We start from the raw sequence: 14,808 nt of genomic DNA on the forward strand, positions 1-14,808 counted from the left end.
TTAATGATATCACAATCATCTACACGGGGGCGCTGTGAGGTAATGGGGACCCCGTGAAAAGATGTCACATTGGGCCCCACCACCACAGTCCAAACTGACCCTGCACAACTGCTATAACCACACCTCCAAACCTTTATAAGATAAATAACTATAACTTTTTTGTTAACAGTCAACTTCATACACTTTGCTAAACTTATAATATTACCCAAGTACGTGAAAGGACTAAAAAGTCCAAGGTTGCATCTGTTGCAGCTATTCTTTAGGATATCTTTTTATTTGGCTATGATTGGTTTTGGACCACTTGTGGAATCTGATGGTTGGTTTTTGTGTCCGCTGAGTGTCACAATGGAAATATCAGTAGCCGCCATGTCTGTGCTCGTGACCTATTTCAGACCTCATTACATTTTCCAGTGGTTTAGTCATGTTCAAGGCAGTAGCAAGCTCATCTTGTGGTCTTGTTATTATTATTTTTATGGAAGTCTCCCTTTCAATCTTTTTTTTATGCAATTTGATTATTTTTCTGCACTTCTCTTTTTTAAAAGATCACATTAAAAAAATAAAAAATTAGAATAATTTTCACTAGACATGTGGTTATCCTAATTAATAATAATTTTCTATTGAGATTCCTATTTGATAATACAATTCATTTGTGAATGTGAGGGAATTACAATTTTTATTAGGATTTTTAAGTTTTTGATTTCTGGATGTATTCTTTTTAGGGGGGGGGGGCACATGAAATGTATTTTTAAAGGTTGAAAGATATCCTTCCTTTATTGTTAACCGGTAAATGTATTTAATTGTATTGCTAAATGTTGCAGGCGGCAAAAATAAATTTGCCTACACCTCCTGCTTCTAGTTTTTACAACGAGGCCAGCCAAAAAAGTGTCCACCAATGAGATCACGGGGTTTCCCTCATAAGCACGCTGATTGGTTAAAGTTGTTAGAAGGCGGTATCTTTCAACACAAGCGGAGGCTGCATCATACATTTGTCAAGTCACAATGAAGACGACGAGGAACTCAAATTAACTATGCCTTCAAAATAAAAGTATACACCCAGTAGCTAATATATTTACAGGGAATATGCGAGCAATGAAGGGAGTGTTGTAAATGTAAATTAATTTTTAATCTTCACATTACTAAAATTATAAAGAAAAACTAAGCGACCGTGGCATTTAAAGGAGTTAAAATTAAATCACAAATTATTTTGAAAATACTTCCGGGTAACATTTGTGTTGCTAAGCGGCGCTTTCCACTACCGCTAACCCCGTCCTGCCAAGAGACGCTAGGAGTAATATAGTGCGAATTTACGCCGAATTATGGCATCGACGCCTTTGAAACGTGTGCTTATTTTTTGTTGAATCACTTGTCATTTAGCGTGAACTTTCAAAGTCGTAATTACTAATGTCAAAGAGGCAGACGATGCTAGTCAGTTAGCCCCGGGGTTGTCGCTAGCTGGCTAAGGAAGTTAGCCGGTTAGCTAGCGAGCCGCGTCAGCTCGCCGGAGGCTGATATCTCGTTTCGCGCATTTCAAAACCTGTTCGCCGACCTCCGTAACGGGTTACACCGACTCCCTGAACGAAAACGAAATATTCTACGTATGGCAACGCACCAAAGGGAAGACTTAAAATGTATATAAGTCGCTTGTAAAATGAAGAGATAGCATTGTTTCTGCTGCTCGGCTAGTTTTCCTCTGAACGCCGCTCTTTTGTTTTGACAAAGGAAGAGGACTTGAGTTTCTCTCTTTTTAAACATCTTTTGGTTTTTTTCATCATACATCTGCTTGTGGGACAGTTTAGTTTGTAGTTTCTTGTCGGTAATGGCTCCACAGAAGCAGAGCCTCCCGGCGGGGTTTGGTTCTGGGGTGTACCCGCCGTCCTCCTCCGCGGCGGCTGCAGCGAAGAAGCCCAACATGCAACTCGTTCAAGCCGACCACGAGTTGTTCCTGCAGGCCTTTGAGAGTGAGTAGCTCCTCTTATTGATTTACACTTTTATCATGCATCAGAGTTTTTTTTTTTTTTAAAGAAGGTCGAGGGGCCATTTGAATGGTACACCCAGTGTCCAAATACTGCACATGTTGCATTGCTGTGATTCTGTAGCTGAAAGTCTTTAGGTTCTGATTGCATGTTTAAATAAATACAAATTCTAATAGATCAAATAAATAAAGTGAATTTCCACACGAACACATTTGTTTCTGTTGTTTTGCACTTGTTTGAAAGTGTACCAAACATTGCAGCACGAAAGGATTTATTGATAAATCTGTGATTGTGATTTTATATTTCAAATGTCTTTTATTGAGTTTTCATCATGTGAACACAAAAAGAAGAATAGTAAAACATAGAAAACACCAGGCTTGGGCAGTAATATTCCACATTGCCACAAATGGTATAGAAATGTGCAGAACAAGTAAGACAAACAAAGTCTCTGTGACAGTAACACCTGATAAAGTGCAATAGCTCTTCCCAGCTGTCCTGATGATTGAGATTTTAATCAAACATCTGGACTGTGAAATGTATAAATTACATTTTTTTAGTTACCTCAGCTGCACAATTTGATATCTTCAAATGTCTTATTTTGTCTGAGAAACTACTATCAACATTATAATACCTCTGTATGAGAACTGTCATCATGATAATATCTGTCTCTCCGTACTGTAATCTGTTCTGCACATGTTAAATTGACTAATTATCCCTGCACTCATGATCACTTCATTTGTCTGTCTACTCACCGTTATATTGAATAGTTTCCCAGTTTGGGATCAGTAAAGTAATTCTGTTCTAATGTATAGCAAAGAAAGGTCGGCAAATGATATTGTAAGTTGCAGATGTATTCTGTATTGACTTTGCAGATGAGTAATGTTTAAACAATCTTTGACTCGTGATAAGCTTTATGCTTTTTGTTTGGTTTTTGGCTGTGAATGAATCAACAAGTAATGTGCTCATGACGTTTGTTCTCAGAGCCAACCCAGATCTACAGGTTCCTCCGCACCAGGAACTTGATCGCTGTGAGTGTCCCTCCATATAATTTACCTGCCCGAATGTATTCTTTAATGTCGGCATGTGAAAGTGCAGAGTAACACTGAATGTTTATTACCTTTCAGCCCGTATTCTTGCACAGGACGCTCACCTATATGTCCCACCGAAACTCAAGGAATAACGCCAAAAGGTAAGAAAAAAAAAACACTCTTCCTGACTGAAGCTGTTTTGTGTGACCTCAAGTTGGTTTTCAGCACTTCGAGAAGTTGTGTAAAAAAATCAAATCTGGAGGTGAATGTGTTAGAAAACTTTTAAGGATTAGCAGATCATGTTTGTCCAAAGTTATCCTCCTCCCTGTGCTCCTTTTCTGATTTCTATCCTCTCAGTTTAAATAACTGTACGTTAAATCTAAAGCTGGTGTTGAGCAGGCTGCCTCTTAGAAAGCAGGTGAAGTGTTATGTGGAGTGAAAGTTAACCGACGTGCCGGCTGCTGTAGGCGGGGGCTTGGATGGATCAGTTCAAGCTGAGGTATGAGACGTTTTCAGTTAGGCTGCTTTGCATACAGACGTTGAACAGAATACACATGGGGGCTGCTTGTGGTTTGGTCTGCAGTTTGGTGTGATAACATTATGAAGGAGGACTGGAGCCAGGTTATGCATTTTACTTTGTTTAAAGCTCGGGCTGCATTATCGTGTCATAAAGAGGATAATGGTGGTGATAGATCTTTTAAAACATCTACTTCACATTAAGAAGGCGCTGATAGAATATTGACTTTTATATCTCTATTTTTAATAGTATTTCATGTATTTAGATTAGTGTATCTGTATGTTGTCTGCAGGTTTTTTGGGCAGTGTTCTGCAAACTTTTTTGTTGAAATATGTCGACTTCTTCTGGTGCCAGACTGCCTCAGGTCGCGACTATTTCCTCTCATGTTTGACAATTAAAACAAGTTTCTTCAACAGGTGACTTCATCTACTCAATAACAAATCCTTGTCTTTGAATCAGTAGTTAGGTGTGCTAGATGTCAGCATTGATTGAGGGTACTACTGGCATCAGTTCATGCCGCATTGTTTGGCCAAATATCGTCCGATACCGACGTTGAACCGATGCATTAATGCATCCCTAAAAATATAAATGAAGTTAGCCTTAAATCAAATAAAGTACATCAAATATAAATAAAGATCTATAAAATAAAACTTCATCTCCATCTTACAGTAGCAACAGTATTTCTTAATTTTCCAGATAAATGTTTCTTGTTGTAGATATTTTTCTGTTAAGTTTTTTCTGCAGCACATCCCGTAAGCCTCGGAAACATACAAACTGAAAACCACAGATTAAAGGAAATCAAAAGTTTTGCTTCATGTCTTTAAAATAAGACTCAAGCCTCCAGCTTATTTGTTTACATTTAATAAACCAGAGAAACATTTATTTCTCATAATCCAATCTATCTTCTTCAGACTGTTTCTGTGAGGATTATCAATAAAGATACTCAAGAAGTTGTAGTTTCTTTTCCCAGTCCTTATATGGTCATGTAGTCCTCAGACTGGTGCTTCCTCCTCTTTGAAATACAGAACCGTTTTGAGGACTGGCAGCCGTTATTTCATGCTTTATTCCTGATTTGAAGTGGAGGCAGCGTACCAGGAGCCCCCTACTTTTGCAGCTCGGTTTCACTTTCTGCTGCACTCGTCGTGCCACATGCTGTGGTCACATGGAACGCTGCTTGTGATTCAGGATGATAAGATGAACTCACTACACCCCACTTTAAAGTTTCAAACTATTCAGAAAAAAGTCAAAAACCACACAGACAAACTAAAGGAAACAAAGAAGTTGGATGAAATGCCATCAATGTTCAGGTACTCATTTAATACGAATCTGAAGCTCAAACTAGTTCAGAAGGGATTAAGAGTGTGAAGAGTCAAAACCCTGACAGGTACTGGCCTTTGCCTTATGAATATGTCTACTCTCTTACTTAAAAATATGGCCAAGATGTTGCTCCCTTCATGCACGTCGCCTCCCACTCTCTCCTGGATTTCTGACTCTATCAATTAACCCATCCTTCAAATAAAGACATAAAAGGCTTATAAAAAAAACCTTTAAAAAGAAATAAGATACATATGATATATTATTGCACGTGCTGGTTACATGAAGTGCGGTTGGATAGCAGCTGAAATGAGTTTAACAAAATGACCAGAAGCAGCAATTTAATCCTGAAGAATAATAAAAAATAATGACCATAACGTTACAGAACAATGCACCAGGGATTAATGCTGAATGCATCGTGCTGCTGGAGGTTGTTACTTGTTGCTGTGCAGTTTGATTCGCAGTGGAAGTTCCTTGTTTTTGATGTGAAGGCCCTGCACAGCCTCACAGGTGTTTTCAGTTACATGAGCTCATTAGACCTGCGCTCAGGTTGACGTCGGGACAGATTTATGTGAGTTTGTTAGTTACATGCGCTCCAAAAAAAAGCTCCAATACGATCCAGGTGTGGCATGTGCAATGCTTTCTGTTTGACTTCAGGCTGGCGCACACACGCACACACACACACACACACACACACACACACACACACACACACAAAGGAGAACATGCTGTTTGAAGTTTACACAAAACGCTGCATCTTACGGTTCATTTATAGCAGATCATGTAGTCGGTGAACTCAGTCCATTCTGGCTCTGATTTATCTCAGGATAGAAATCTGCTCATGTTCAGTGTAATCTGATATTTCTTCCCGTAGGAACCGCCTGTTTCAGTAACCCCTGCTGTTTGTGTGCATGTGCAGGAAAAGCTCCAAGGTTGACAATCTGCTGTTCAAAGTGGAGAAGATGAGAGGAGAACCGGAGACTCACAGGTAAACCGTCGGCCCGCAGATTTCCACTGAAACCATCTCTTACTGGGATTTAGAGATGAACCAACCATGTGTGTTTTTGTTTTCCGCAGCTTAGCCTCTAATCTGCAGCTCACCTTCACCGGCTTCTTTCATAAAGATGGTAAGTTTGATCTTCTCGGCGCCGTTTTCTTTTTTTCAGATAAAGTCTTTGCACTGACTCAGGAACGTTTCTGTCCCTCTTTGTGTCGTGGTCCTCTCAGGGAAGCCGTCTCAGGACTGTGAGAACGAGCAGAACTCTGTTTCTCTGGAGGTGCTGCTGGTGAAAGTTTGTCACAAGAAGAGGAAGGTGAGTGTGATGAGTATGTGGAAAAAAAACAAAAAGAGGGAATGTATCAGACTTCAGATAAAACTTTTAACCACGCACATCTCCTCCTGCCGCCCCGTTCAGGATGTGAGCTGCCCGGTGAAGCAGGTCCCCACAGGGAAGAAGCAGGTTCCCCTGAACCCAGACACGAGAGCTGGAGTCCAGGCCAAGCCGGGCTCCTTCCCCTCCCTGCTGGTTCCGAGCAGCGAGTTTGAACCCAGCAACTCTCACATGGTCAAGTCCTACTCGCTGCTCTTCAGGGTGTCGAGGCCAGGGTGCTCCTGGACGCAGAGCAACGGCCTGACCAACGGAGAGAATCACCACAACAGAGGTGAGAAGACGACATTTTATCTGCTACAAAATATCAACACAGCAGTATAACCCCGTCCTGACTTCAGTGATACAATTATTGAATCACAGGTACCAAATATAAATATTTTAATTAAGAGAGAACAGGGCGCTCTAAACAGATTCCCCTTCCAGTTAGACTAAGTCACCACTTCATGGCTCTCATGGGGTCACTTAATTCATGAATGAGGGTAAAGTGACCATAAGTCAAACAGCTAGAAGAAGAACTGGACAGGGGAATAAAATCAGCAGGATGATGTCAGACAGCAGTGAAAAAAGTAAAGAGAAGAAGTGTGAAAAGTGGGGAAACTTGACACTGGGTTAAATAAAATACATGAATCCTGCACGCTACCTTTTTAAGGTGTTTTCTATTCTTCAGTTAATCAGATATGGTGACATCATTGAATGATAGTTTTTAGAGACACAGGAGCTTTAAGTGATGAGGTAACCACATGTTTTAATGTGGTTATTGTTTCTGCAAAGAGACATGTTGGAAAAACAACCTCATTGTTTCTCCACTGGCAGAGATCTGGTTCATGGTAAAGAAAAATAGAATACTTCAAGAATTACTTAATAAACTCTCATCACAATATTCTGATTTGTAAGCTACGATCTGTGAGTACAGCGATGTCACAGCTGGTAGAAATGATGCCGAAACTGCAAAATAAAAAAATATTAATACTCTGATCAAGCCGTGTTTAACGCGGTGTGTGTGGTTAATAACGGCTACATTGTGTCCTCATGTGTCTCTTATAGATTTTACAGAGGAAGTGATCAACAGGAAAAGGAGGAGCTCCTCTCTCAGGGACGAGGGAGAAACCACATTTGTGGCCCAGATGACAGTCTTTGATAAAAACAGGTGAAGCTCACATACACACATGTCCTATCCAATACGTTAAAGGTTAAAGGTACGAGAGGTTTTGAGATATATTTACTCTTTCTGTGACATTCTTCTTCTTCTTCAGTGTGTATACAGAAGGAAAATTACAAACTGTTCTATCTTCGCTGCAGAACATTATGTTGTAATTTACCTCATAATGTTGTGAAACGTTCTGTCTGTGTGCAGACGTCTGCAGTTGTTGGATGGGGAGTACGAGGTGTCTATGCAAGAGATGGAGGAGTGTCCGGTCAATAAGAAGAGGGCGACCTGGGAGACCATCCTGGACGGAAAGGTGTGTTCCAGACTTACCTGTTTAAAGCATGAAGCAGGAAGCAGCTGGTGAAATCCTGGTGTCTTGTACATCTGATGTTATATGACAGTACACAGAAGGTTTTCTTCTTCTAAATGAATCCGTCCAAGATACACATTTGATATTTTTAAAATCTGTGTCCTTTTAATGCCCCTACAAGATCTTCTCTAAACATTTTCTTTTCTTTATTACACTCAAAAAGCTCTCTGTAAACGAGTGAATATTTTGATCAAATATCAGATACACTGAAAGCCGGTTAACTTCTTAAGAATCCCTTCGTTGCAGAAGCACTAGAACAATAATACAAACTAATGTAATAATAATAAAACTTCAGAATGAGTATAGCTATAATTGATCTATTTAAGATCCTAATTGCAAAGTGCTCGACACATAGAAGCAAATCAAATGTAGAAAAGCACAATTTTGGATATTCAGATTTAAAAAAAACATTTCATAAAACACCTCAGATGAATTTGTATTGCTGCCCTTCATTTGGATCTTAGTCTAGCTGTTGCTCATGTTCACAACAAGGCGTTTAAGCTTGCTCCGTGTAACATGTTGCTCCTGTGTTTTTGCAGCGTCTGCCTCCGTTCGAGAGCTTCTCTCAGGGTCCCACCCTCCAGTTCACGCTGCGCTGGACCACCGACTCCTCCGACCGCTCCACGGCCCCCGTGGCTAAACCTCTGGCCACCCGCAACTCTGAGACCAACCAGGACAGCAGACCCAGCACCCTGAGAGCCACGCAAACAAACGGTGAGTCCACACAGCAGCACAAAGAGGAAGAAATCTGCAAAAAAACAAATATTCAGCACCAGACAAACTGACGAGGGGTCGGGGGTGTTTTTCCTTTTTGTGCTGCAGATGTTAAAGAAACCGTAAACACCGACGTGCAAACCAGGAGAGAACTCATCTCAGCGGATCCACGGCAGAAACTACGCATCTTCTACCAGGTCTGATCCTGGATCTGCCTCGTGCACATCATGTTAGCTTAAGTCAAGAGAAGTTACAGTGAGCCAGGGACATTTTATTTAGAGTACTTCATGTCGTGTCTGTTTTCCCCGTTCAGTTCCAGTACAACCACAACACGCGGCAGCAGACCGAGGCCAGAGACGACCTCCACTGTCCGTGGTGCACGCTGAACTGCAGGAAGCTCTACAGTCTGATCAAACACCTCAAGCTGTCTCACTCCCGCTTCATCTTCAACTACGTGGTGAGACACACTCCCATCTTGTGTGTGTGTGTGTGTGTGCAGAGAGCGCCATTGTTGTGATTGTTATTCACTCCTCGCTCTCCCGATCTGTGTCAGCCTCATCCTAAAGGAGCCAAGATCGAGGTCTCCATCAACGAGAGTTACGACGGATCGTACGCAGGAAACCCTCAGGACATCCACAACCAGCCGGGCTTCGCCTTCAGCAGGAACGGCCCGGTGAAGAGGACGGCGGTCACGCATGTTCTCACCTGCAGGTACGGCAAACATTTCCTATTTCTGCTTTTATTCTTTTATTCAACCTTATCGACTGTCAGTAATCCCAGATAAAAGTGGCAACATCTCAGAGTCGTTCAGGGTGGAAATCTTTTTTTTCTTTTTTTTTTTCCATCCTGTAACGAACCGCTTTTTGTAAATGTCCTTCTGTTCAGAGCCAAGAGGACGAAGCCGAGTCTGTCTGAGTTTCTGGAGTCGGAGGACGGCGATCAGGAGCAGCAGAGGACGCTCATCAGCGGTCACAATCGCCTCTACTTCCACAGCGACAGTTGCGTGCCGCTGCGGCCTCAGGAGATGGAGGTGGACAGCGAGGACGAGGGAGAGCCCGACTGGCTCCAAGAGAAGACGACTAAGGTGAGGACAAACCCACTTTATTCTACACCTCGTGTGTAGGTAATTTGCTCTACCTTACTCTGATGTTTTTTTGTTTTTTTTTTAAGATTTCTTTTTGGGCTTTTTTGCCTTTTATTGGAGAGATAGGACAGTGGATAGAGCTGGAAATCAGGGAGAGAGAGAGTAGGAATGACATGCGGGAAAGGAGCCACAAGTTGGATTTGAACCTGGGCCGCCCGCTTTGAGGACTACAGCCTCCATACATGGGGACTAACCACTGCGCCACCAGCGCCCCATTACTCTGATGTTTTTGTAGAAATTAGGCCTTTGTTTTGGTGAATTTTAATGGCCTTTTATCGATCTGTTTTCTCGCTTTATTATCTGTCTTGTAACTGACTCGGTGTCATTGTAAATAAAGGTTTCCCCTCAACGATCTCTCGAGTACCCATGAAAGTCGATCCATAACGTTTCTGCTCTCTCTGCAGCAAATCGAGGAGTTCACTGACGTCAACGAGGGGGAGAAGGAGATCATGAAGCTGTGGAACCTCCACGTCATGAAGCACAGGTGTGTATCAAGCAGACATGAGGTCCAACTAGATTGTTCCCTCTTATCAATCTGCACTTGATAAGCTGAGGTTTGAGAGTTAGCAGCCTTAGATACTGACCGGACACCTGCTGTGTTTTTATGATATAAAACACACTGAATGTACAGGACATTTCGCTGGCTTCTCAACAGCCATGATTCAATAATGCCTTTTTTTAAATATCTTTTGCGTTCATGTGTTAAACTTCCTCCTCCCTCTTTTCTTCCAGCTTCATAGCCGACAACCAGATGAACCACGCCTGCCTGGTGTTTGCCGATCATTACGGCGAACACATCGTCAAGCACGACCTCTGCCGCAACTTCCTGCTGCACATGGTCAGCATGCACGACTTCAACCTGGTCAGCACGCTCACCATCGACAGGGCCATGGCCAGACTCCGCCTCCTCGGCACCGAGAGAGACACACACAGAGGGGAGGACGAGGGAGAGGAAGAGGAGGAGGAGGAGGACTGGGAGACGGCTGTGGAGTCGCAGCCCGAGCCCGATCCGGATCCAGATCTCGATCCGGTCGAGTACAAACCCTGCAGCGAAGAGACTAATCAGGGCTGCCTGAAGACCGGAAACCAGCATCAGGAGGAGAAGGAGGAGGGAGGAGCTGTGACCAGCAGGCCCATAACCGAACGGAAACGCTCTCAATCTGATTCGGATTCTAAAATGCTAAATGCTAAGTCGGAAATCCAGGAAGATCTGTGAGCAGGACTTTTTGATCTAGAAAACAGAGCTGGGAGTCATGAATCTACGGTCTACATCTCTGCAGGGATTTTATTTTGAAGGGCAGAAACACGATGAAGTCGCTAGTTTTCTTTTTCTTTTCTTTTTTTTTTTACAAATTTAAATCCAAGAGAGGCTTCAGAGGCATTTCTCAAAATTTCAAATCTGGAAAGAATTAGAAAAAACTGAAGCGAAATCTTTAAATCTTTTGTAATTTTCTTTGTATTGTGTTCTAGATATAACCGGCTCAAAACTCCAGTTGCCACATCCGGTCCTCTTTGAGGTCAACCCATCAGGTTATTAACGACCAACATTACAGGACAAATCCAGAATCAGTTCAGCTTTCAGTCTGGGGACGGATTTGCAGACAGGTGTGTTTTTAACTTCATCCGACATAATCTGGGGTCCAAAAAGTTTATTAAATGCTGCGTCAGATTGCTTCTCTTTCCTCTCATTTATCAACCACACTTTAACAAAAAGGTCTGAAACTGTAGAGAACCTTTCTGTATTATTGTTCAGATGACTAGTAAAGTCCATCAGTGCCACAAACAGGAAGTTGTTTGATCAGTCGCAGGTCACCATGGGGAGAATGTAGCGACCTGTTTCACTTCTGCAGGCTGAAGAAATCTGCTGCAGCTTTTCCAAAACGTTCTGTCTCTAATCTAAACTAAAGAACGGATCATTTCCTTTGTGTTTTTGTTTTTCTGGACCTGAAGCACCCGTCAGTTGGACTTTGCTGCACCAAAGGTTTTCTTTATTACTTAACTATTACCACAGTTATTGATCACACATACCGGTACGGTTCTTCAGGGCTCTGATCGAGCAGCTTGTACAGTTTCTATCTCTCAGTCTTCTTACATTTTCTGAACAACAACAGTGGACACGAAGAGGCCAGAACTCTGCCGCAGTGTCGCCCTCTAATGTCCATCTGATCTCTGGTATGTATAGACAGAAGGGCTGTCAGCGGTAAAGCGTTAACTACCAGACGGCTCAGCTGATGAGTCAAAGGTCATATCGACCTCATGACTTCAATCGTTTCATTTTTTTACCGTTGACTCGAGCCGTTTTATTTACTTTAACATACATGACAAGTTCCTTTTCCCCGTTTAAGTTAATGTCATAGCCTTCTATCCTTATTTCAAAATAAAAGCAGGTTTAAATCCATACCACAAGTTAGATATTCTTATTTTATTTCAAAATAAAAGCAGGTTTAAATCCATTCCAGAAGTTAGTTATTCCTTATTTTATTTCAAAATAAAAGCAGGTTTAAATCCATTCCAGAAGTTAGTTATTCCTTATTTTATTTCAAAATAAAAGCAGGTTTAAATCCATACCAGAAGTTAGATAGTCCTTATTTTATTTCAAAATAAAAGCAGGTTTAAATCCATACCACAAGTTAGATATTCTTATTTTATTTCAAAATAAAAGCAGGTTTAAATCCATTCCAGAAGTTAGTTATTCCTTATTTTATTTCAAAATAAAAGCAGGTTTAAATCCATTCCAGAAGTTAGTTATTCCTTATTTTATTTCAAAATAAAAGCAGGTTTAAATCCATACCAGAAGTTAGCTAGTCCTTATTTTATTTAAAAAATAAAAGCAGGTTTAAATCCATACCAGAAGTAAGATAGTCCTTATTTTATTTCAAAATAAAAGCAGGTTTAAATCCATACCAGAAGTAAGATAGTCCTTATTTTATTTCAAAATAAAAGCAGGTTTAAATCCAAACAAAGAAGAAAAGTATCATTGACTTAAGACAGTAAAGACCTTCAAAATAAAAGCAAAAAGAACTCGTTTGAAATGCAAAATAATGGATTTAAACATGTGATTATTCCCCGATTATCTACATATTATCGTTTGACAGCCCTGACAGATCGTTTTATATTTATTACTCTGCTCGTTTTCTAAGGACTTTCCGTAAGTGAAAAATCACCTCAGACCAGTGTTTTCAGAATTCTGGATCAGCCCTCGACTTAAGTAATCCAATTTAAGGATCTTTATGTCTTTTACACTTCATTTCTTTATGCACATTCAGACACGAACACCTCCGCTGCAGGTTTCATCTCTGGTGCTAGAAGCCTCGCTGCTCCTTTTCTGACAGCGATCACAGACGCATTCTGACTTCATCAAAATCTGTCTCGGGATTTTTTCCTCCTCCTCTTCTTCAGGAACAACAAGGCCCCGCCCCCCTTTTAAGAGGCCACAACCGAAGGGGCAACATTTTTTGATTTTGAAAGTTCGGCGATGCAAAACTTTCTGTTATCAGTCTCGGTCAACGTGTGGAAGTAAAGTCTCTGTACAGGTTCAGTTGAGAAGTGAAGATCGGTTTGATTTTAGGTTCAGCACTCACCAACCAGCAAGTTTTTCTTTTTTTTTTTTACAAGAAGACGATCTACAGAAATGGACTCTTCAGGTGCTTTGTAAAAAAAAAAATGTCTGCCTTTATTTGAACTAAGGGCTGCATTGAGTAATTATCTGTATAATCAATTAATCTGTTACACTTAGAAATGTTTATAAAATGTGTAAATAAGTCCCTTCAGATTCCCAGAGTCCTAAAGCATTGTCTTCATATTGCTTCTCTTTCTTCCCAAAACATACAAAATCACCTTTCTTTACTGACCTAGAGGAAAAGCGAGGAGGCAAACCTGCACATTTCTGAAGCTGGAATGGACATAAACTTGATATTTTCATCTAGAAACTGACACCAACACGGAAAAATTCAACTCTGATCTGTTTATTATCTCTATAAGAATCTTTGACGACAAACATTAAGGTCTCTGGGAACCACTACTCTTCTATTTCTCTGCTTAGTTACCTAATTGATTATTTGAGAAATGAGTCATGCAATTTAAAAAAAAAAAAAAAAAAAGCTGCTTGTGCACGTTCAGAGGAGGCGGAGCCCGCACAGCACACACATCCAGGTGAAAACATCGACACAAGGTTGATTTTTATAGATTTCTCTGCAGGTGTTTGGTTTATTTCTCCCTCTCATTTTGGTTCTGCACCTTACGCTGTCAAAGTCAAACCCTGTGAGATGAAACCAGCGTATTGATTAGGATTGTCTGAAAACCTGAGCACCACCTGGCAGGTTTAGTAGTTCAGTATTTCACACACCAAAGGGGATCGTTTCGTTGCAGATTTCTTCTCGCCTCTCCGGTTTAGTTTTGTAAATAAGTTGTAAAGCTTTCACTGCCTGGACGGGATCTCAAGTTTCAGTGAGACCGAAAGCACAACATCCACATGCTGGGGTTTTAGTTTTTTTCTTTGCTGCATGTTGCAAACTTCTTTTTTGTTTGCAGTGAGATCCTGCAGCAGTCAGGACGGACGTTCCTGCTGGGACTGAAGCAGAAAGAATGAAGAGGTCCGATCTGAAGTGTTGGATTCATTTGTGACTCTTTTAAAGCTTTACATCAGTTTGAAGGATGTTGTTTAGGACGTAGACAACGCAATGTTTCTCCTGATCTTTGTTTGACTTTATTCTTTCACACGAGACCAGCAGCATTTTGCACAAAATGGGAGGAGCCATGTCAGGAATACAGAAACTTTCTCTTCAACGATTTATGTAAAAAAAAAAAACAGCTTTGATGAACGGGAACGTTTTGAGTCGAGTCAAAATGGTTTTCTATTAAAAGATCAACTTTGTACCATTATCGCTGACACGGTCTCTTTCTTTCCCTAGGAGTAAGCGCAAAAAAAACCCATTTGAAATAACCTCCAAGGAAGAACATGTTTGTTCTTTTTGATTGTTTAATGTTCCTGTGATCTCATCGCCATTAGTAATGAGTAAAACCTCAAAGAACAAAGAAAATCCGTCATTTGTATCAGTTGTAAGCCTGTAAAAACTTCTACCAATGTCTGCGAAGAGGTACCAATCTGATGAACCAATCACAGCCTCCCTTTCTCCCTGCTTGCTCTCTACCTCTTGCGTCACACTCAAAGTGCAGCGTTGTAGCTCGCTGTGATCTGACCATAACAGACG

At 41.1% G+C, this 14,808-nt stretch overlaps 1 protein-coding gene across 1 annotated transcript; it reads left to right on the forward strand.

Annotated features, from left to right (window-relative positions):
• Window positions 1-1,227: 1,227 nt before the first annotated feature.
• LOC132995511 (polycomb protein suz12-B-like) lies at window positions 1,228-14,479 on the forward strand. The gene is made up of 16 exons (XM_061065518.1): window positions 1,228-1,958; window positions 2,955-3,001; window positions 3,098-3,162; window positions 5,752-5,820; window positions 5,910-5,959; window positions 6,060-6,145; window positions 6,248-6,494; window positions 7,268-7,370; window positions 7,578-7,683; window positions 8,280-8,454; window positions 8,563-8,651; window positions 8,768-8,911; window positions 9,008-9,165; window positions 9,340-9,538; window positions 10,003-10,082; window positions 10,331-14,479. The coding sequence occupies exons 1-16, from the start codon at window positions 1,817-1,819 to the stop codon at window positions 10,812-10,814; spliced, it is 2,244 nt and encodes a 747-aa protein (XP_060921501.1). The 5' UTR covers window positions 1,228-1,816; the 3' UTR covers window positions 10,815-14,479.
• The last annotated feature ends 329 nt before the right edge of the window (window positions 14,480-14,808 follow it).

Source organism: Labrus mixtus, chromosome 20 (assembly GCF_963584025.1).
Source record: "Labrus mixtus chromosome 20, fLabMix1.1, whole genome shotgun sequence".
NCBI classification, from domain to species: Eukaryota; Metazoa; Chordata; class Actinopteri; order Labriformes; family Labridae; genus Labrus; species Labrus mixtus.